The sequence below is a fragment of the Vidua chalybeata genome, chromosome 8, assembly GCF_026979565.1.
Source record: "Vidua chalybeata isolate OUT-0048 chromosome 8, bVidCha1 merged haplotype, whole genome shotgun sequence".
NCBI classification, from domain to species: Eukaryota; Metazoa; Chordata; class Aves; order Passeriformes; family Viduidae; genus Vidua; species Vidua chalybeata.
Window position 1 is genome coordinate 2708588 of NC_071537.1, and position 22596 is coordinate 2731183.

General features: G+C 42.4%; 1 protein-coding gene across 4 annotated transcripts in view; it reads right to left on the minus strand.

The window, feature by feature from the left end:
- DOCK1 (dedicator of cytokinesis 1) overlaps nt 1–22596 on the minus strand; it is a 273681-nt gene that overhangs the window by 235623 nt on the left and 15462 nt on the right. For 3 of the 4 annotated variants that reach the window (XM_053949420.1, XM_053949418.1, XM_053949421.1), the window contains exons 2-7: nt 15668–15751; nt 10183–10223; nt 8361–8416; nt 6314–6410; nt 3292–3440; nt 59–194 (exon numbers count right to left, since the gene is read on the minus strand). In XM_053949420.1, the coding sequence (XP_053805395.1) occupies nt 59–194; nt 3292–3440; nt 6314–6410; nt 8361–8416; nt 10183–10223; nt 15668–15751 (563 nt within the window). The remainder of the gene's footprint in view (nt 1–58; nt 195–3291; nt 3441–6313; nt 6411–8360; nt 8417–10182; nt 10224–15667; nt 15752–22596) is intronic. The other variant, XM_053949419.1, reaches the window with a different exon arrangement.

Here is a 22596-nt window from a genome sequence, read left to right on the forward strand (position 1 = left end):
GTCATCCAATTAGTTTACAGCTTTGTGCTTCCCAGGGAAAAGCCACAGAGTCTCTCACTTTTTCTTCCTGTAGCCTCTCTTCCACTTGCTTGGAAGCTATTTCATGTGCTCTGAAAAGGCTGATGGTGCTGGTCTGCTCTGGGTCCAAAATGTTGCCATCTTCATCTCTAACCACCAGATCTAAATCCAGAATTCTAAACAAGACAGAAAATATGTTTGTGAATTAACAGTGCTGAACAGAATGCATAAAAAAAAAAAAAACCACCTGCCAAGTGTTCAACTTGCAGACCTGACACGTGATGGAAAAGAAATTATCTGAGACATGATAATGCAATTTAACATGTCACCAGCCTGGGGATCCAAGTCACTTATTCCCACTGCTCAGGGAGAAGGGATGGAAATGAAACAGCACAACAGCTGGGGAAGCAACTTCTTAAACAAATAAATTTGTCAGAGACTTGGTCTCCTCCTCTGATTTATCCAACAGCCTGAACAACCAAGTCCCACCACACACAGCTCATGTCTCCCACTCCCCCTCCCACTGCAAATTCATGTTTTACCCACACCCCACAAGAGAAGGCAGAAGTTGTTTCCTTTTTTCAAAGCAGAAGCCAGATCTCTGTCAGCAGGGTGCTCACATCCATAATTACCTTCTGCAGAGAGGAAGCTTTCTGCCATAATCAAAGCCAGGCTCAGGAAAAACCTTTCACTTTTCTCCACATTTTCCACAGTGCTGGCAGCAGTACCAAGGGTTAAAAACATCAGGTCCCTTCCCTAAGACTGCCCTTGTCACCTCCACCCCAATAAATGCGTCTCTATTTCCTTCTAACTCCGTGGTCAGCTCTCCCAGTGGAGCTGCTCTAACTTTAGTGTTGAAATATGTTTGATCAATGAGCTTAAATCAAATTTGCTGTGTCTGGTAAGTCACACAGGGGTTCAGGATTTATCTGAAAGTAAATTCCACCTGGGCACAACCTGCCAGGACTTGGAAACACGAGCTGTGGCACACAGAGATATTTCCATGGACTTGGAGGATTCCTTCTCACCCCTGGAAGTGCTAAATCCTTGAGTGGGGTCAGCACCCAAACCTCTCCATTTCACTGCATTAAGTGCAGGGGAGACAAAGATCACTCAAGCTGCAGGGTGGAGGCAGCAGATTTTTAAATTCTGCTCTGGAGCTGGACCCAGCCACCAGAAAACTCTCCATCATCCCCAGAACATCTCACTCCCAGATGAATTTTCTGGTGAGAAAATGGTTTCATCACTGAAACCAAAGAGAAAAAAAGCCAAAATCATTTATTCCTCCCTACTACTGTTCCCTGGACAGCAGCCACAGCAGGAGAAACACCCACGGAGCACTGGAACTGTCAGAGCCCTTCCAGGGGAGAAACTGCCTGGGCCAGGAGAAAAGCTCAGAAATTCAGGCAAAGTCTCATAACCCAGACTCCAACACACCAATGTTTGCACAGGCTGTCAAAGGAGTTGAAGTAAATCCTCCTTTAAGTCAATTCCTTTGTTTTAGCCCTTAACTTGCAAATGATGCTTGGGAAAAAAAAAATCTGATTTTTTTTTTCCCTCAGTGTCCCAGTTACAGATATTTGCAACTGAACAAAAAAAAAAAAAAAAAAAAAAGGCATTTCACAACAAAATTACCTGACCCAATTTCAGAAAGATTAAAAACACAGATTCCTAAGGCCATTTTTGCTTCCTCAGTTATTCTGACAATATGCTGCAAAACTTCTGTCTGTATTTACAGAAGGAAAAAAAAAAAAAACTTATTTACAAATCAATGTTTCACAAGTCAGGGAAGGTCAGGATATGATTTGGACAGAAAACATTTAGAATTATTTGGGTTGGGCCCTCAAAGATCACCCAGTATTTATAAAGCAGATAATGAATTCATTCTGTCTGGATCCTAAAATCCCCACTCATGCTCCTTTTAGGCACCAGTGAAGGGTTTAGGGTTTTATTAGGAACATCTGTTATCTTTCTGTGGAGAAGTTCACATTCACCTCCCTCCTGCACTCCCCAGAGAACACTCTGATCACTTAATTAGTCCATCAGAACATCACAAGTACAAAGCACAGCACAAGATGTTCCACTGGATTTGAAGGGTGAGCATCTGGAGGTTATTCAGAGCAACTTTTACCAACTCCTTGGGCAGATGGTGAAATCCAGTAGCCAAACAAATAATCCCAACAACATCTGGGTAATTGCCTGCAGAGGTACCACTGTCCATACCTCGGGATTACAAAGGAGAATTACTGACTGAATGCAGTTACTGATTACTTTTTAATTTCATTTTTTGAATCACAGTTTTTGCTGATAAAGTACACAAGCAGAAATACTGCGAGTTTGGCAGTTCTTAAGGAATTAAACAATAATAAATGAAATATGGTGAGATTATTTGCATCACAAAGCATTGACAGGCTGGGTTGGTGCCAACTTTTTCACTCTCCAGGTGTGGAGGACAACAGAATCCCACACAATGGGCAGGACTGAAGGGAGCACTACAACATGCTTTGTCTCTCAGTATTCAAAACACTGCTTCCAGTGATGAAGAGTAAGATTTGATTTCTTATTTTTGGCCAAAATGCAAAATCACAATTGTACAGACAAGTTATAATCTAAAACTTGTATTTACAGAAATTGCCTTTAAACCCAGCCAACCATCTGGGGAGAGAATACATCTGAATCACTAAAATATCCAACATATGCAACCTGCACTGCTTTTTGGGGCAATATTTCCTTCCCAACTTCCACTCTCTTGTGCTAAATAGCTCCTTTCTTTTATGAAATCTCCCTGTTCATCTCGTGCTACCAGCTGGATGCTGTGGAAGGAGAGGAACCAAGAGCTAAATGGTGCTTCTGAGCCAAATCCTTCAACATCACATTACAGCTGAGTGACTCGAGGGCACAGGCAGCTGGTGGTGCTCAGAGGGTAACAACTGTTAGTGCCACAGAAGCAAGTGGAGTTTAAAATTCTATTTTCAAGGCAGGCAATGCTTGCTCTTTTGAATTGGCCTTAAAAAATTACAGCTTCATACCACTGTCAAATTGATGATACCATCAAGAGAGAGAGATGGATTCCACTTTACATATTACACTTTAAAGATGCTGCCTCAACTTCAATCTTTATCTTGCTGTAACAGAAGTGTGGATATACAAATATTTCATCTACCCCTCCAGGGAAAAAAAAAGAACCCTCCAAGAATTCACTGACAGCTGATGTGTCTTACAGAGGGTGATCTGGATTCAGGCAGAAAAACTTGGGAAATGCTGCTCACAAACCTGTTGCCATAATCAATTTTGGCAGTCACTTTCTTCTTCAGCTCCTTGAGCTCATCCTGGGGCAGGGTCCCAGAGAGGATTTGGGATCTCCACTCGATCAGGTCGTAAATCATGTGCCGGACGCTGCGGAACATTTCCCTGTTGTCCTGCTGTTGTAGGAGGGGAATAAAGGGGGAGAAATAAAGGGGAATACACAGGATAAATTGCAATTATCAATAGGAATTCAAAGGGTGAGTCTACAGCAGCCCTGGAAGAGGAGCCTAACTTCCTACAGCACAGAACATTGAATATTCGGAGTGCTGCGCTCAGCTTTAAGGAGCTAAATAGGTGTAAATGCTTGGGTTTGTTATCTTAAAACCTGGGTCATGCCGTTTTCAGGCATTCAAGGGGAAAATGTCCTTTTATTGATTCCCAGGGTAGCTTTGTTCAGTGACCCTCTTCACTGAGGGGAGCAGGACTGAAAATGGTGCATTTTAACAGCAAGAGGCTCAAGTTCTGCAACAGATGGGAGAATCCTTTCTCTCCCTGGTTAAACCTCCACAACACCACTTGAAACCCCTTTATTGTGCACATCAGCGCCATACAAGTCCACAGGTAACTTTTAAAGGACAGTGAAACACCAAGAAAGACCTAAACTTGATAGGAAGTTAAATACCTCAAGTAAAGCCTGGAACTGTGGATATTAAATACTGCCCACAGCACATACAAACTTTCCTTGGCAACACTCAGCTAAGCTAGGAATAATTAAATAATTATAATAAAATTCCCCACTGAAAAAAAAAAAAAAAAAAAAACAAACAAACAAGGAGAAGATGCAGGAAAAGAACATAATGACTCCAAGACTCTGGGAAAAGAATATCTAACTGTGAAACTTAAAGACTTCAGTCTGTTCAGATTACCCAAAAGCTAGCTTGATTATAGTGGGAAAATCTTCACAGAGAGAAAATACCCATTATTAAAAGCTCTTTAATGTAGCAGAGAAAGACACAAGAAGCACATATGGCTGGGAGCTAAATACAGACAAACCCAAATGGGGAAGAGGTTCCTGATTTTTGAGGCTGCAGGGAGTCATAAAGCAGAGAGATGGGAAACATTCCACATCCCCTGCTCTCTGCAAACAAAAACTGAACATCCATTCAAGACTCAAACACAAATTTCAAACTGAATCAAGGCATAAATGTGGCTGTTTAATGGGTTTTGATATGCAAGATAGGAACAGCATGGAATATCCCTCAAGTCTGCAGGCTGCCCAGTCTGAAACCAGTTACCTCCAGTAAACCAAACCTCCCCTGATTGCCTGCTATTGTTCAAAATTATTGGCAAAGAACTAAAGTATTGTTTAACACGGAATCATAGAATGGAATGGTGTGGGAGAGACCTTAAAGCCAAGCCAGTCCCACCCAAAAATTCTGCTGTCCCAGGCTGCTCCAAGCCCCAGCCCCACTTCCCAACACTGGAAAGGTCCAAGGCCAAGCTGGATGGGGCTTGGAGCAGCCTGGGGTGGTGGAAGATGTCCCTGCCCATGGCAGGGGTGGCACTGGGTGGGATTTAAGGTCCCTCAGAACCCAGACCATACTGGGATTCCACAGCAGTGGAACCAAGGGCAAAGCTGTTCCCAGTGCCCTTCTGAGATTCTCTTCTTCCTCCTTTATTTCTACAGCTTCCCTGCTCCTCACCACACCAACTCCCTAAAGCTCTCTCTTTAATACATAATCTGTTTCTTCTCATAGAAGATATTATCCTTCATCTTCTGTATTGCCACACTACATCATTTCCATTACACTCTTACTCCTAATCTTTATTTTCATGGGTGTGATTAAAAGCCACATTAGTCAGCACAAACCTCTTCATTACACTCGGTGTCTTCATTACACAGCTTGCACTTTTATGATACAAGATTTCAAACATATTTATGGGAAACAGAGACTGCATTAAACCCTGCTTTAAATAAAGGAATTTCATGTTCCCATTATCTTGTTACAGTGACCTTGCACAATGAGAGCATCACAAGTGTGGGCCTTAAATCCCACAGCAGGCCTTGCTTCACATCTGAACTGGAAATAGAATAGAAGTTTTAAATAGAAGTTTGAACTCTTCATCTTGTTTATGTGCACTTTCACCCCTGGTTTTGTATCTTCCCATCTGAGAGATTATCAATAATTATCACTGCAGATTTCTAAGAATGTATTCTTATGTGGTTGAAGCATTAGCATAGCAAAATAAACAAGTGTGCAAATTAAGGTGTCAAAATTTAGGAACAATCAACTTTATGTAAAGGAATACTGAGAGGTTAGAGGCCTACATAGATAATTTTACAAAGCTTTCAGTTTACAGCCACAAATTCAACACTAAATACTCAATTATTCCATAACAGAGACTGACACCCTTAAGAAACAGCCTGAAGATGATTTCTTTAATAAAATTACATGTTAATATAATCCAAATCTGTATATACCATAAAACAAAACATATATTATATACATGTTTTATGTTTTCTATATATAGTATATGTTTTATATATTTTATATATATATGTTTTCTCTATATATTATGTTTTATATATATTATGTTTTCTATATATACTAAGTTTTATGTTTTCTATATAAATGTTTTACATAGATATTATATGTTTTCTATATATATTTTATGTTTTCTATATAAAGAATAATAGAACCTACACAAAAAAGGGATTGTAACTGCTCAACAAACTATTGCTAGATCAAGGTACAACACTCTAAAATAACCTGATTCTGCACCAGGAAATAAAGAGATCTGAGAAAACAGGCAAGAGATTTGTGCTTTAACAAGCACAAAAAGCTACTGGGATTTGTGCTTTAACAGAGATGATGCTACATGGATTTTCAGCACTGAAAGCAGCCTTTAGAAACAACAACAGAAGGGAAAATTCATTAAGAGTTCCCTCATAAATAGCAGTTCCTTCCCATTTCTCCCTGTACCTTTCCCAGCACCACTTTTCCCATAAAACCCTCCCAGTGTGAAGGTTTTCCTGAGCTGTCCTCACCACATAGAGCTGTCTCCAGATGATGGACCATTCCCTCAGCGTGGTGGTGACCTCCTGGATCAGGGGCAGCTCGCTGGGGATCACAGTCTCGTGTTGGCTGAAGAGGAAGAGTTAAAAAATAAAAAGGCTGAATTAAGCAGCAGCTCCAGTGAGAATGAAGAAGCACAGAATTCTTAAGGTTTGAAAGGGGCTTTAAGGTCACTGAGCACGACCAGCACCACCATGGCCACCACTAAGCCATGTCCCCCAGTGCCACATCCACACAATTTCTCAGCAATTGCAGGAATGGTGACACCACCACTGCACAGAGCAACCTTTTCTGTGGAAATTTTTATGCTGTACCTAATCTAAATCACCTGGATAGAATAATTCCTAAGGAAGAACTCATTCATTTCCAAAGGGAACTGAATAGAACAGGGTTGGAATTAGCATCAATTGTTGTGAATTTCTAAGCAAAAGTAAGATATTGTCAGATATTGAAGCACTGGACACCTGTAAAGCCACACCACATAAAAGGTATTTTGATGTGCTCAGATTATGGAATCATGGAATGGTTTAGATTGGAAGGGATCAAAGATGATCTTCCATTGATGCCTTAGGCTGACTTAGAACAGAGGCTGAACAGAGTTAAAGAATAAAGCAGGGATTTATTCAAAGGATCTCCTCATGGATCCACCTTGGGCAGCACCAGAGCCCAGCCAAGGCTGCACCCAAGAGGAACCAAAATGGTCCCAAAATGCACGAGCGCTCCCGGGGGCTCTCACTGGGATCAGCTCTGCTCCATTTGCACCTTGCAGTTCATTGTCCCATTCCAGCTTTAGCCCAGGCACTCCCATCCTGCTTGTTTTTCTCTCTCCAGCCCACGCTGTTTGTGCTCCTGGGCTGAGGTTTGGATCATTTGTCCTTGGTGCCCAGCTGGAGCAGGAATTGTTTTGTCTCCCTGCTCTGTGCAGAGAGCTCCCCATCCCCTGAGATGAAGCTCAGACCCTCACACTAAAGCAGCACAGAATGTGAAAAACAGAAAAGCCAAACCTGAAGCATCATTTCCCCCCTGCCATGGCAGGGACACCTCCCACTGTCCCAGCTGCTCCAAGCCCTAATGCCCAACCTGGCCTTGGGCACTTCCAGGGGCAGCCCCAGCTGCTCTGGGCACCCTGTGCCAGGGCCTGCCCACCCTCCCCAATATCCCATCCATCCCTGCCCTCCTTCAGTTTAAGGCCATCCCCTCTCATCCTATCCCTCCACACCCCTTGAGAATTTTTCCCACCCTCTCCTCATTTGTCCACTCCCAAGGATATCAATGCACACCTCGCTACAACATTCAGCACTGACTGATTTGTTTTACAAAAAACAACCAAGATAAAAACCAGATGAGCCCAACCTGCAATGCCACCACATGCTCTTTAATTGTTCTTTTTCCCAAAATATTGGTCTCGCAATGAAAAATTAAGATTTGATTCCTTACCACGAAGTTTCTGTATGATTTGTTTTAAAACGAGGTGCCATGGAGGTAAGAAACACCAGCCAGATCTTTGAATATTGCAGAAGTAGGGTACTTAAAGGCAGTTTTGCAATCAGCAACGAAGATGTCATTATGCAGCAATCTCATGATTAGCAGTTTGATCATTTACATATTTAACAGAGTATAAAAATAAATCAGGCACAAAGGAATAAAACATTTTAATCCTGTTTCACTCCATTTCATACCTGGGTAATGATTTATTAATTTCACTCCACCTCCTTTTTCCTCTGGACTTGGTTGGGGTTTTTTTCCTGGTTTTTAACCCAGCTTTTATACTTATTTTAGAGATTTCTACCTGCATGTCCAGCCAAGCTGATTTGATACAAAAGGATCTGAAGAGATGCTGAACAACAAATACAGCTCAAACTACTGCACACAGCAGGGAAAGGAACGGGAAAACTACAAAATAACTTCTCAGTGAGGCAGAACACTACCTGGAAACAAGTGTAAGTTACCTGGTAAGGCACTGAAATGATGTGGCTAAAACAGGAAAAAGGAGTTTTGTTCTTTTCAAACCCAACTTACCCTTTGCCTTCAACGATTGCTTCCTTAAGATGGATATAGGAGGCAGGGAATATGCCCTTGGAGAGGGAGGGAGAGGAAAAATGTGTTATTTAAGCAGCTGCACACAACATATTGTGTTTATTACCTAAAATAAGCCAAAGCACTGCGGGGTGTGCAGAGGCATTCACATCCTCGAGCATCAGAAGAGTTGTGTTTGGGGCTTTTCTAAATATATATTGAATTTTTGCATTGCCTGTCCTTTCAAGATGTTATTGCAACCTTACAGCTTCTCTGAAAAAAATATTCTAAATTCATCAGGATGTCAGAAATAAAAGGGTTTTTTTAAAAAAAATAATGCAAGCCAAGCTGATACAGCAAATTCCACCATCTCACCCTTCAAGGTAGGAGTTCAGTTTTCTGATCATCTGGGAATGTAATAATAGAAATTCTTGGGAAGCCACTGGGGGAAATAGTGCATAGGCATGTGACTTTTTACCCCAGTTTCAAAAATATTTTAAAATCACTAGATTTAGAGGCAGTCAGACAAATGCAACAACACATGGAATTAATTTCATTCAAGAAAAATGTCTAATTGCTTCTCAGACTGTAAAAAGCACATTCATGAAATATGGTTTTTAAGAAATTCAATGTGTTCACACACACAAAAAAAAAGAAAGTAAAAAAACAGAATAAAAACCCAGGCCTGGTAAGGAAATGGGTGGGATGAACCACTCAACTCTGTACTTTTAGACATGGAAACAACTAAAAACACACCTTTGGAGGCAAACATAGCATTTGCAGTGTTTCAGTGAAAAAAGCAGCAAACCCTCAAGTTTAATTTCGTTTAATTACTACTGTGAAGTAAAAGGCTCAAAAAATAAAACACAATGCTACAACCAGTATTTGTGTGGTTTCCTCTCTTTTAGTCTCAGAAGAGCTGCTGTAAGTGGAATTCCAGTGCAGGAGGAGCCTCCTCCTTCTCTCCAAGGGGAACAACCAAAAACTCCCAAGGTCAGGGAGCTGCATTTCACCAGGAATTCAGTATTGAACAGAACAGACCAAGGAGAACATCAAGGTCTGAACTTTTAACTGAGGAAAGGATTGGTGCAGCAGTTGATGCAAAAAAATATGATGCAGATCAAGATTTAGTGACTGATTTACCTTTAAAGTGCAAAAACTGGGATCACAGAAATAGAAAAGAGCCTGGCTTGAAAAGGACCTTAAAGCTCATCCCATTCCACCCCTGCCATGGCAGGGACACCTCCCACTTGTCCCAGGCTGCTCCAACCTGGCCTTGGGCACTGCCAGGGATCCAGGGGCAGCCACAGCTGCTCTGGGAATTCCATCCCAGCCCCTCCCCACCCTCACAGAGAAGAATTCATCCCAATATCCCACCTAAATCTCCCCTCTTTCATCTTAAAACCATTCCCCCCTGGTCCTGTCCCTCCATCCCTTGTCTCTCCATCTTTCTTGGAGCTCCTTCAAGCTCTGGAAGGCCACAATGAGGTCACCTCAAAGTTTCCCTTCTCCAGGCTGAACAACCCCAGCTCTCCAAGCCTTTTCTCTTCCATCCTCTGACCATCCTGGTGCCTGCCCTGGATTCTCTCCAGCAGCTCCACGTCCTTCCTTTGGACCCCAGAGCTGGATATGCCTCTCATCCTTTAGGCCTTGCTAAAATCAGTTTTTATTAACTTGAAAAATTCCCACTGACCAGAGGCTGAGGACACAGAGCAGCAGGGACCAGTGCACACCTGGGATCCAGCTCCATCACACCCACACACCCAGTGCCAAAATCCATCTTACTGCGAAAGAAAAATGAGGACCACGCTCTGGCAGCACTCACCTTCTTGGATTTCTTCCGTAGTGTATAACCCCTGTACCAACCTAGGAGAGGAAAAAGGGGGAAAGCATTAAAAAGGTCATTTATGGCACCTCCCAGCTGCTCCTCCCCAGCTCAGCAGCACCCTAAGGTGGTTTCTCATCATGCTTCAGCCCTGCACATCCCACCTGAATTTCAATTTTCCATAGGCTTAATACCCTGGATAAAACAAGTCATCCTGGAAGGTGTAAAATCAGAGTGATAATGGAGAGAAGTACACGACAGAGATGGTGGTTCACATGATGTGTTTAATTCCTGCGCATTTAATTTTAATTGCTAACTCACCAACACAAAACCAACTGAAGAGCATTAACTTGACAATAATTTACTGAGAGGCTACTTCCATTTCAAAACCCACCTGAATTCCACAAATCAAAGTCTTCAGCTCCTAGCCATCTCACCAGGAAACAGGAATACTGGGGAATTTAGGGGTCACATATCAAAACACAAAGGCAAGGAAAACTGAGCCTGGATGCAACATCCACCCCCCCTGCCTGGCAAGGAAGGGTTTGTCAAAGCATCCCTGTCGAGGGGGGGATGGGGAGATCACAAAGCAGATGTGGAATAAAAACTGCAGTCCCAGTCCTGAGAACAGGGAGAAAACTTCCATGAAACCAACCCATGCTGATAAATTCATTATACACAAAGCCAGAAATCCAAATTAAAGGCTCAAGCACAGGGGATTTCTCAGTCTGCTCTCCTGCAGCACAAGCCTGAGGGATTCATCACCTTCTCCCTGAAGCACCTGGGGCTGGGTTAGTGCCACCTCAGAAATCTCAAATTTGTAACCACCACACTTCACCTCCCAACAGAGGCTGCCACAGCCTCACACCCCACCTTCCCACTGCTTCCCAAGGAACAGCAAACTGCTGCTGAAATCAGCACTCCCAGTCTTGGCCAGGGGCAAAGGAGGCAAAGCATTTCTACCTGTGTTCACTCCACTGCCTGAAACCCATGCACAGCTTCCAATCCTAATAAAAAAAACTGAATTCCCACAGTTTTAGATGAATAAAACAACATTTTGAAATCCTGGAGTTTAAACTGCTGAACAACAGAACTCTGATCAGATGCTCAAACTAAAGAACAAACAATCATTATTTCTTCTCCCAGCCCACCTCCTGTGCTGCCTGAGGACATTCTGTGGAATAAAACCCCTGTGGCAAAGACAGCTCCCCACGGATGAACCTCTGCTTCCTGAAGTTTCGCAGCCAGAGCTCCCAGGATCATGGAGAAGAGAGCAGCCAAAACCTGCCTTGGAGAACTGGCTGCACTCCTGCTCCTTGCAGAGCTGCTGGTGTGGCCAGGCAGGTCCCACCAGGCTCCTGCCTGCCTGCAGCTGGTGCTGGGTGCCCACCTGGAGCTGGGCAGGGAGCCCAGGGTGCACGTGCAGCTCCCTCTGGTGCAGCTGGGGACACTGGGTGTGCCCATGAACGTGCTCAGATGGGGACAGGGTCACTTAAAACGGTGAAGCCATCTCTAAACAACTCCCCAAAAAACATGGGAGAGCTGGGGGTGCTCACCTGGAGAAGAGAAGGCTCCAGGGAGAGCTCAGAGCCCTTCCAAGGGGTTCCTGAAGGGGCTCCAGGAGAGCTGGAGGGGGACTGGGGACATGGAGGGACAGGACACAGGGAATGGCTTTAAACTGGAAGTGGGTAGGTTTAGATGGGATGTTGAGAAGGAATTGCTCCCTGTGAAGGTGGGGAAGGGATGGGATGGAACTCCCAGAGCAGCTGTGGCTGCCCCTGGATCCCTGGCAGTGCCCAAGGCCAGGCTGGACACTGGGGCTGGAAGCACCTGGGACAGTGGGAGGTGTCCCTGCCATGGCAGGGGTGGCACTGGGTGGGATTTAAGGTCCTTTCCAGCCCAAACCATTGGGGGACTGCAGGAATTCCTTCCCTGGGAAGGAGGGGATGCCCTGGCACAGGCTGTGGACTCCTCATCCCTGGACCTGCTCAAGACCAGACCTTGCCCTTACGAAATCTGTGACCAAAGAGCTGGAAATTTGCATCCAAGGAAATGCTCAACTAAGGAGACACCAATGAAATATTTCTGTCTGTCAAAGCTGCAAAAGACACTCAAGAATTTGCAGAAAATTAATTTAAAATAATATCAAATCTACAGCAGGATGGGAGGAGCAGATGTGGACTCTAGCAGGTATCCATGAAAAAAGCCAACTGCTTTTCCCACAGGGAAACGGGGCAGGACAGGCAAAAATCCTCAGCAAAAAGGCTGAGGAAATGCTCAACTAAGGAGACACCAATGAAATATTTCTGTCTGTCAAAGCTGCAAAAGACACTCAAGAATTTGCTGTGGTTACCCTCAAACAATGCATCCATTTTGACACAATTACACTCCATTTACAAACAAAAAACCTGCAACAAAACCTAAACTTTCCAATAATAACAAGAATAACTTCTGTGAAAATCCCTGTTAGGAAAGCCAAACTCCCTTCTCACAGCAGCACTAGAAATTAATTGATGCTCCAATAGTTAATCTTGGGTTTGAGGTTGATTTTCTGTTACATTTCCCAGCAATTCCCCTTAATCAGCCACATTTATTGATCATATGGTTCTATTTGCCCTTTCCATCAAATAATGCCAAGAAACAGAATTAAGACAATAAAGATGTAGAAAGTAGTAATTCAGAATGTGGCAAATACCTGGGTTTTAGGGTATCTGCTACAAAATGTAATCCTTCTGTCCTGCAGAGCAGGATATTTGGGAATTCCTATGGCTTTCCTGTTTGGCTTTTCCTCTAAGGCTCAGATTAGAAGGACAGAGAAAGTTTTCTAACTAAAAAATAAACTAAAATACTTCCTGAAAAAAAAATATTTTCAACATTAATTAGTCTAGAAAGTAGCTTCATCTTTACTTTGGTTCCTGGAAGAACACAAATTTAGTATTTAATAATGAAATGTGTACATTCATTTCCAATCCCCTGACTCCCATAAAAACAAGGGATGTTTTCACCAAGACTGAAACTTTACAGAACTTTAGAGGACCCACACACTGAATTCTTTCTACACAGATTTTTTTGCATTTAAGAGGAAAAAAAAGTTTCCACTATTAGAATTTAAAACGCCAAAACTTCAATAATAAACAGAAATTCCAAAATAAGTTCTGCTCATGGGCAACAAAAGTAGATATTATTTTAAACACAGGGGAAAAGTGCAACTCAGAAATTAATTCCAGTACATGGCTGCAACAGATATCCTGCATCTGTCCTAAAATCAGATCTTGGATGTGAGACTGAGCCCTCCCAATTCCTCATCTGTCTTCTGCAGAGACCCCAGCTGAGCAAGGATTTCCCATCAGTTTTTCTTGGCAGTGCAGTTTCAGAGGAAAAAAAAAAAAACCAAAAAACAAACTTCTACCACTTCAAAGCCCACAGACATGCACCAGTCTTCAAAACTACTCTCAACTTAGGAATTATTGCAGAAAATTAATTTAAAATAATATCAAATCTACAGCAGGATGGGAGGAGCAGATGTGGACTCTAGCAGGTATCCATGAAAAAAGCCAACTGCTTTTCCCACAGGGAAAAGGGGCAGGAAAGGCAAAAATCCTCAGCAAAAAAGGCTTTACTGACTCTTCCAACAACATTTCTGTCCCAGGAATATTTAATTAGAGGGTTTTCCTTTGGATGGGCCCATCCCCACCTCAGCCTGGCACACACCTGGAAATCTGTAGGGTACAAAACCTCCCAAGGGCACAACGCACACCAATTTTATCCAGGGCAAGGAGGAGAGCAAACAACTCAAATAATCCCCTAATTTTGGCAGCTCTGAACACGAGGGAAGAGTCACAGCATCCCTTAGGTGTCTGTCTTGGGCTTGGCTGCTGTGGTTTGGTGATGGTTTTGTAGGAACAGTAATGCTGGGAGTTCTTTTGTTTTGAGAGGCCCCACTCAAGAGAGAGGCTTGCTCTCAGTGTTGTAGTTTAGGAGAGTTTTTTGAGATTTGGGTGTTGGAAATTTGGTGAAGTAATGTTACAGTTTTTCTTAATAAATTAAAAAGTAAAGAAAGTTCATTATTTCTAAGTATTAAAACAAGTTTAAATAACTGTGGTCTGTTGTGTTTTATATATTCTGTTGAAGTATTAAATTGAGGATATTAAGAGCTTTTGTAAACTTGTTACCCTTTGTTTTTGCTTGATTTGTAAAAATTTTTTAAAGTTTCCCCATCTCAGGTCAGGAATGAGCAATCAGTGCTTGGGAGAACAGGAATTTGCATTTCTTTTACCATGAACTCATCCCATGTGCTCCAAGCCCTGAGAGGGTGAAGGTTTTTCCTCTATTTCCAGCCCAGAGGAAAGTGGCTCATCCCCACTGTCCCACTTATTTGGGAACAGTCAGCATTTATTAGGGTTTCAGCATTTAATAGGGTTTCAGTATTTGATAGGGTTTCACATTCCCTGCTCAGTTTCTCCCATATTCATTAAATAAATCTATTTATATATAAAAGTACAAAGCTGTGCAATATTTGAATCACTCCATTTGCATTTAAAATCTTTGCTTTATTAGGGGTTTATTAAAGCAAGCAATGCCTGATAGTGGAAAGATTGCTTTGCTCAGAGTTAAACTTGGCATTGCAGGAGCAAACTGAGCTCCAAGGAAAGGCCAGCCCAGGAATAATGAGAAAATTCAAAAATTCCACTTCAAGTGATGATCAACTCTTGTGGAAATAGCATTGTTTGTTTCAGTAAATACCATATTTTAAAAAATCCAATTAAGCCAATAACTTAAATAAATTTATCACCCATATCTACCAAAAGATCAATGTCTAGAGAAGCAAATTAAATCAATATATTAAAGCAAATCATTTGTCTTGTTTCCACAGGACAAACCATGTTACACTATTTTAAACACACAGTTTAGTTCAGTGTTCCCCACATCTCTCCAAACTGCAGCACTACATAAAATCCCAACTCAAGGATATAATGAAAGTTTTATTTTGCTTGGATTAAGAGCTGAAAATGTCGTGACAATTTCCACATTGTGTTGGTTATCAAACTCAGCATTGAAATTCCCTTGTTCAAGGATGAGGAAAGGTTTTTGGTACAGGTGATGTTTGTAGTTTCACATCAAAAGAGGCACCTGGAGAAGGCTGAAATCCGTGCACAGCACTAACACAGGCACCCATCTCAGAAGAGACACGTAAATAATTCAAGACCCAGGTGACTTTCAAATTCAGATTAAACTTCTCGTAGCAGCAGGTTCTTTTGCATCACCCAAGGGCACCCAAAAAGCATCTCTCATTTCTCTAACGCGGGGGAGATGCTACAACTGATCCACACAAACCCAGCTGTGGGAAAATTCTTCTTCCCCAGAAAACCCAGGGCTTATTCACCGGCTCATTTGCTTCAACTTCCAACTCAAGAGGGTCACAAACAGGAAAGGAATGCAATTCCCCCCAAAACCCTGCTTTTCAACCCAATTCTTGCCATCTTACCCTCGTAAGTTTCCAGGATGTGCACGGTGTCCCCAATCTGTAAGGAGAGTTCATCTGGTCCCCTGGCATCGTAGTTGTAGAGAGCTGGATGAGGGAAAACTGCTGTTAGCACAGGCAAGACAACAATTCCAGGTGTTTCATCACATCACTGCTTTTATTACTCATCACTGCCATTCTGAATCTTTTTGTAAAAAAAAAAAAAAACTAAATTCTATAAAAATTCAGCCAAGTTCTTAAATCCATTAATAATTCCCTTTGTAACAAAAAAAAACCCACAATTTCACTTTCTACAGCTGTCCCTCACTGTGTTTATGTTTTGCTTCTTCATAGCAATACACTCAATTTTTGTTGTATTTGCCAGCCTTCCACAGCACTTTGTGTCAATTTTAGGCAGTTCTACAAAGAACTGCTCTGTCTTCCCCTCTCAGCTCAACACACAGAAAACTCACAAAGTGTCTTTCAAAAACTCAAATTGCCACATCAACATTAAAGGATGACTTCTCAATCATTTCATTCATTTACTGCATGCATAGGATGTTGGAAAATATGATTTTAGAATTTCTGAGTGCTAGAGGCAACTGCAGCAACCCACTGTACAATAAACAACAATAAATCTAACAGGATCTCAAAGATCACTCTTCCCTGTCACTCCCAAAAGAAAATCTGGGCTATGTCCACAAATTCATGTGACAAAGAATGCTACAAACCAGGTCTGGTTGGGAAAAAAAATACACATGATCCAAAAAACAAAACAGTTACAACTCCTAAAGCCAAATTTTTGTAAGTTTTATATTAAGTGCTCTGTAAGAGGAAAAAAAAAAAATCTTCCAGTACCAAGGAGGGTCCTTATGATTGAAGGCAGAGACTGAAATATTTCACAATAAATTAAAATTGAAGAACTTTAGTCAAGGTGGACCCACAGAAATTTCTTCTTCAATTTACAAGTGCAGCTGCTCCCACCACCAAGGATCAGTAACACCTGAAAATCAGAATTTCTCACTATTTGTTGTAGTTCTTCAGGAAACAAAAGCATTTTTAGAACATAATAATTACCTCTGAAATTCCTACCACCCCTCAGATTATCACTGCTTTTCTTTCTGCCTCAGGTTCCAGGGCAGGACTCAGGGATGTTTTATTGGAACAGAAAGAGCTGGGGAAGTGACATGTCAGAGGGAATTGATTCCAGACCAAGAGCTCACAGAGCATCCACATCACGTTCCACACTCATCACAGGTAACAAAGCACTTCCAAAAAACCCCTCAAATTCCAAACCTGTGGCAGAGCTCTAAATGAAGCCATGGGAGGTGGGATCCAGGCAGCACCTGCCTTACCTGGCCAGCTCCCTCCTACCCCAGCACTGCTCCTGCATTACAGGAGATCAACACCCCAAACCACATCTGCCAGAACATCTGGGAACTGGACAAAAATACTGCTCTGAGCCCACATCTGATCATGCTCACACACCAGGAACACCCCAGTGGGCACGAGGGGAGCTCTGATCCCAGCACGAGGATGGAGCACGGAGCCCACTGCTCCAGTTCCAGCCCCCAGGAATTCCTGTTTGTTCTGCCCAGAACTCCTGGAATTCCAGCTCTCAACAGGATCACCAATGAATCAATCCATAGTCCATTGGATCACCCACAAATCAATCCAGAATCCATTGGATCACCCATAATCCATTGGATCACCCATAAATCAATCCAGAATCCATTGGATCACCCACAAATCAATCCATAGTCCATTGGATCACCCACAAATCAATCCATAGTCCATTGGATCACCCACAAATCAATCCAGAATCCATTGGATCACCCATAATCCATTGGATCACCCACAAATCAATCCATAGTCCATTGGATCACCCACAAATCAATCCAGAATCCATTGGATCACCCACAAATCAATCCATAGTCCATTGGATCAAACATAATCCATTGGATCACCCCTAAATCAATCCATAGTCCATTGGATCACCCCTAAATCAATCCATAGTCCATTGGATCACACATAATCCATTGGATCACCCCTAAATCAATCCAGAATCCATTGGATCACCCCAAAAAAATCAATCTATAATCCACTGGATCACCAATAAATAATCCATAACCCATTGGCTCATCAATAAATCAATCCATAATCTATTGGATCACCCATAGATCAATCCATAACCCACTGATCACCAACAAATCAATCCATAACACACTGACCCACCAACAAATCAATCCATAATCCACTGGCTCACCAATAAATCAATCCATAATCCACTGGCTCACCAATAAATCAATCCATAATCCACTGGCTCACCAATAAATCAATCCATAATCCACTGGCCCAGCAACAAATCAATCCATAATCCACTGGCTCACCAATAAATCAATCCATAATCCACTGGCCCAGCAACAAATCAATCCATAATCCACTGGCTCACCAACGAATCAATCCATAATCCACTGGCTCACCAATAAATCAATCCATAATCCACTGGCTCACCAATGAATCAATCCATAATCCACTGGCTCACCAATAAATCAATCAACCCAGGCTGGCTGAGCCCTTTTCTCTGCAGATCTCCTTTGGCTTGACAGACTTTAGGGTTAAGAGGTAAATAAATAAATCTGAGTGCACAAGTGGAAAAAAAAGACATGGAAAAGCAGTTTGGAAAACACTGTATAAGGTGGAAGATTGCTAATGGAACAAAAACACACTACAAGGTAAAAAGAATAAAGGTCAGGTGCACTGCAGAGTCCAATATCACCAGGATTTAAATGAAGGTTTTAGAAAGTAACAGTTTCTATTGACATCAAAACAAGCCAAGCTATTTGTGGTTTAATGTTTTCCTTAATTTTGTCATTACTAGAGACAGCTAAACTCTCCCTCCCAGGTATCTGGCACAGGGTATCTGAGAGCCATAAAATGCTACCCTGCAGGAGAAGGGGGTTCTGAGAAACACCTTAACAAAAATGAGCATTTGAAACTGCTCTGAGCAGAGGGATGATCACAGTGCTGAACACAGAGCACGTGGGACAGTCTGCTTGGAAACACTCCCCAGAAATATGCTCATTTCAGCTTTTGTGCATAGCAGGGAAAACAAAGTTACACGGCCCTAACTCCTCCAAACTTGCGTGGCTGGAGTTCAACACAAAAAAAAAAAAAAAAAAAAAAAAAAACCCAAAAAAACCAAAAAAAAAAAAAAAAAAAAAGACACCAATCCTTGGAGTGTTTACTGAGATCCCTTCAATGCTCACAGCTCAGTCAAGGGGCCCCTGGGATGTTCACACATCCAGAAATGAATCCAAGGACAGTCTCCCACCTCCAGGACCCTGACAAGCAACTTCACTGACTCACACCACACATGCCAGCCAGGAAAAATTTGCATTAGAACAGATTAAAAAGCGGTCCTGTGCTCAATTCACACTTCAGCTGAGCATTTCTCCAGCATTTAAGTGGAGTAACGCTCAGGATGAAAGGCAGCTATGAATAAAAGGCACTGAAATTTATGCCCAAGAGTGCCAAAACTGGTGTCTGTCACAACAAGGAAGGTCAGGCAGCAGGAGCTCAGTGGAATGACCAATTCTTCTGACAGAAGATGACAAACAGCCATCAAATGGTAATTACTGCCCACGCCAGCTCCCACTGACCTCAACTGACTGAGGCGCCAGGGAGGGGTGATTTATCTTTAAATATATATATATACGTGTGAAAAATATGTCTGCAAGAGAAAATAAATCACATTTCCGGCTTCCAACAGCACTGACAGATTGGGAAGCAAACAACCAAAATAACTATAAAGTGCATTCCACCCCTGTGATTACAAAGCAAGGCTTGAACTGCACCACAAACTCCTCTGCAAGGGAGCAGGTAACTCCTTCTCACAGGAAGTTGGTGTTTTTTTTTTTTATGCATAGTGGCCTCAAAAGATGTTGTGATAAAAAATGCTTGATTGGAGCAAATGACAAGGCTTTAATTAAAGGAAAAGACAAAGTTTGGAGGAGTAAAGCATGAAACTGGTATGTTTGCATTTTGTCTCATCAACTGTATCCTGAGCTGTCATTTAAAATATTTCAAAACCTGAGGTATAGCTTTCTATTTTTTAAGTGTTTTTTTTTTTTTTTTTTGAACCGAAGTATGTTTTGCTTTATTTAAAAAATCCACCATCCACATGAGAGTCCCAAAGTGCCAAAAGCAAAGGATTAAGTGCGGGCACAGAGAGAGGCATTTTTTCAGCTCTAAGAGTTGATAAAGAAATGAGCAATGAACAGGGCATTACAGTAATTGCACCAAACCCCCATTTACCATTCAAGAACACAAAACAAACACCTCTGGGAGCTGCACTCATTAATCTGCACACGTCAGAAAAATGAGGGGGCCAACACTAGAAGAATTAGTGGTGGAAACAAAGGAAAAAGCAAACAAAGGTGACATCAATTTATACTGAAAAAGCTTTTTTCTAACTGTACAAAAGGTGAGAGATCTTAAGATAGCATAAAGATGTTCCAGAGTAATATTGCCTGGTATTACTTTGCTTTAAAGGCTGTATTAATCATTCTGAACTCCTGAATGAACCCGAACTCCATTTAACACATTACCTGCTCTATTTTACACTGGCTTAAAAAAAAAATAAAAAAATCCCTAAATCCTAGCTATGCTTTTTCAATAAAAGTAGACAAATTGCAGAGGTGAAAGCAAAGTCTTTTGTAAATTCTCTGGTACTAAAAGACACCTGAAGGTTTTCCTATTTTCCCTGAAATGAAAGCAGATGATTTAAGTATTCAGGCAGATTCCTTAGTCCTCTGCTACTCACCCAGAGGACTTTCAGATTTCTACACCTGAGGCTAATGGAGAAGCAAAAGGAAAAAAGCAGTGTTTAAGTCAAGAGTTGCACCTGAGAACTGTTAAAGGCAATTATTTCATGTGTATATTAACCAAGGGTAGATCCTCTCATCTTCACCTTGGGTTTTGTCATTCCTGGTCTCACCAAGCTTGATTCAGAGTTCTTTCTCAGTATTTTAATTATTCTGTTATCCAAACATTCCCAAAAAAATTAATTTCCTGAAGAGAGGAGAAGCCTGGAGAAATTCTCAGATCTGAACAGTTACCACCAAGCTAAAGGAGAAAATCCAGCTCGAGGTTCCTCCTGCCCATTGATGCTCTAATCTTATTGATTAAATCCATGAATGTGACTTTTATCACAGGATTAGCCCAAATCCCACAAATTCAAGTAGATAGAAAGGATTTATCACCACTTTCCCTTACAAAGGTGAGACAGTTCCTTTCACTCCTCCTCTCTGGGAGCAGCAAATTCCTGAAACACACAATGGCTCAGCTGCAAACTCCTCCATGAATACACAGGGCATCTGCAGAGGGTGAGAGAATCCTAAACCAGCCTCTGGAACCCCTCAGGCTGAAATCCCTGCAATGCCAGCCTGCCTCCCCTATTTCCAAAGTGAGGACACAAAGAGTGAAGGGCCACCAAGCTGTTCTAAGCACCTCAGGTTTCACACCACAGCAATGTGCTCTGCATCGTCACATTTGGTGCCTCATCACTCACCACCCAAAGTGCATTAATTAATTCATTCATTAATAAGCTGAGGAAAGTTCAGAAATCCAGAACAATACCAAAGCTGGGGCCTGGTGCCTTCCCTAAGTGCAACCACCCTGCTGGCAGAGCTCGAGGAGGACAAAACAAGATGCTCACCTGTCCTTTCTGCACTCATTAAAAATACAGAAAGAAGTAACACCTGGAGAAAAGGGGGATCAGGGGGGACCTCGTGGCTCTGCACAGCTCCTGACAGGAGGGGACAGCCAGGGGGTCAGGCTCTGCTCCAGGGAACAGGGACAGGAGGAGAGGAAATGTTGCACCAGGAGAGGCTCAGGGTGGACATCAGGAAGAATTTCTCCATGGAAAGGGTGGTCAGCTGTTGGAAGGGGCTGCCCAGGAAGGTTTGGAGTGCCCAAGGAAGGACTGGAGGTGGCACTCAGGGCTCTGGGCTGGGGACAAGGTGGGGATCGGGCACAGCTTGGCCTTAAAGATCCTGCTGCTCTTTTCCAACCTGAATAAATCTGGGATTCTGTGAAATGAAGAGTTCTGGACGAAGCCAGGATTTCCAAGAAGCAAGTTCAGTTTCTTGCTTTCCTTCCTTCTCCCTTTCAAGCAAGACACTTTATTTTTAGGGAGCTAATGAAGTGAGATGCTCTGTCACCATTTTAACAGCTCTCCCCCCGTTCTCCTGGCTAATCTGTATTCAGAGTACTCCACCACCAAGTACTGAGGGTATAAAGCTGAAACTAGTGCTAAAAAAAATATATATACACATCATTATTGACTCTAGCAGCATTATTAATGTGCCATAATACACAGCTAACAAGAAGCACAATCAAGAACATCCAAATTGATTTTTAATATTAAGAAGTCCATTAAGTGAAACACCCTGGATGCAAAGAGCAATCACATCACCCCGAGCTCTCAACACTGGCTCTTGCACAAAAAGCAAGATGCTGATTTGGACTAACACAAGACATTATCCAGAGGCAGATGTTTTGGCATCTGTCTTGTGCTAACTCAGAATCACAGTGAGTTTTGATGTTCCCTTGGACCTCCTACATTTCATGAGGGCCACTAAGGAGCTGGAACTTGGCTCCTGCTCTGGCACCATCCTCCAGGAAGGCAAGGACAGCATCTGAGCATTAGCTGTGCTCACCCAAAAAACAATCTGTGCCTCAAGAAAGGATTTCAGAGCTTGGAATTGAGCAAAACTCAAAACCACTTCTACACGTGGTTATTAGAAAATTTGCAAAAGCTTCAACACTGCTACATAGAAAATGCCCCCAGGGTTCTGCTGGGCAGGAGAAGGAGAAGAGTTAAAGGCTGGAGAGAAGAGGAACTCATCCAGCTTCTGCTGAGTGCTGGCAGAGCATCAGATGTGCCTGGG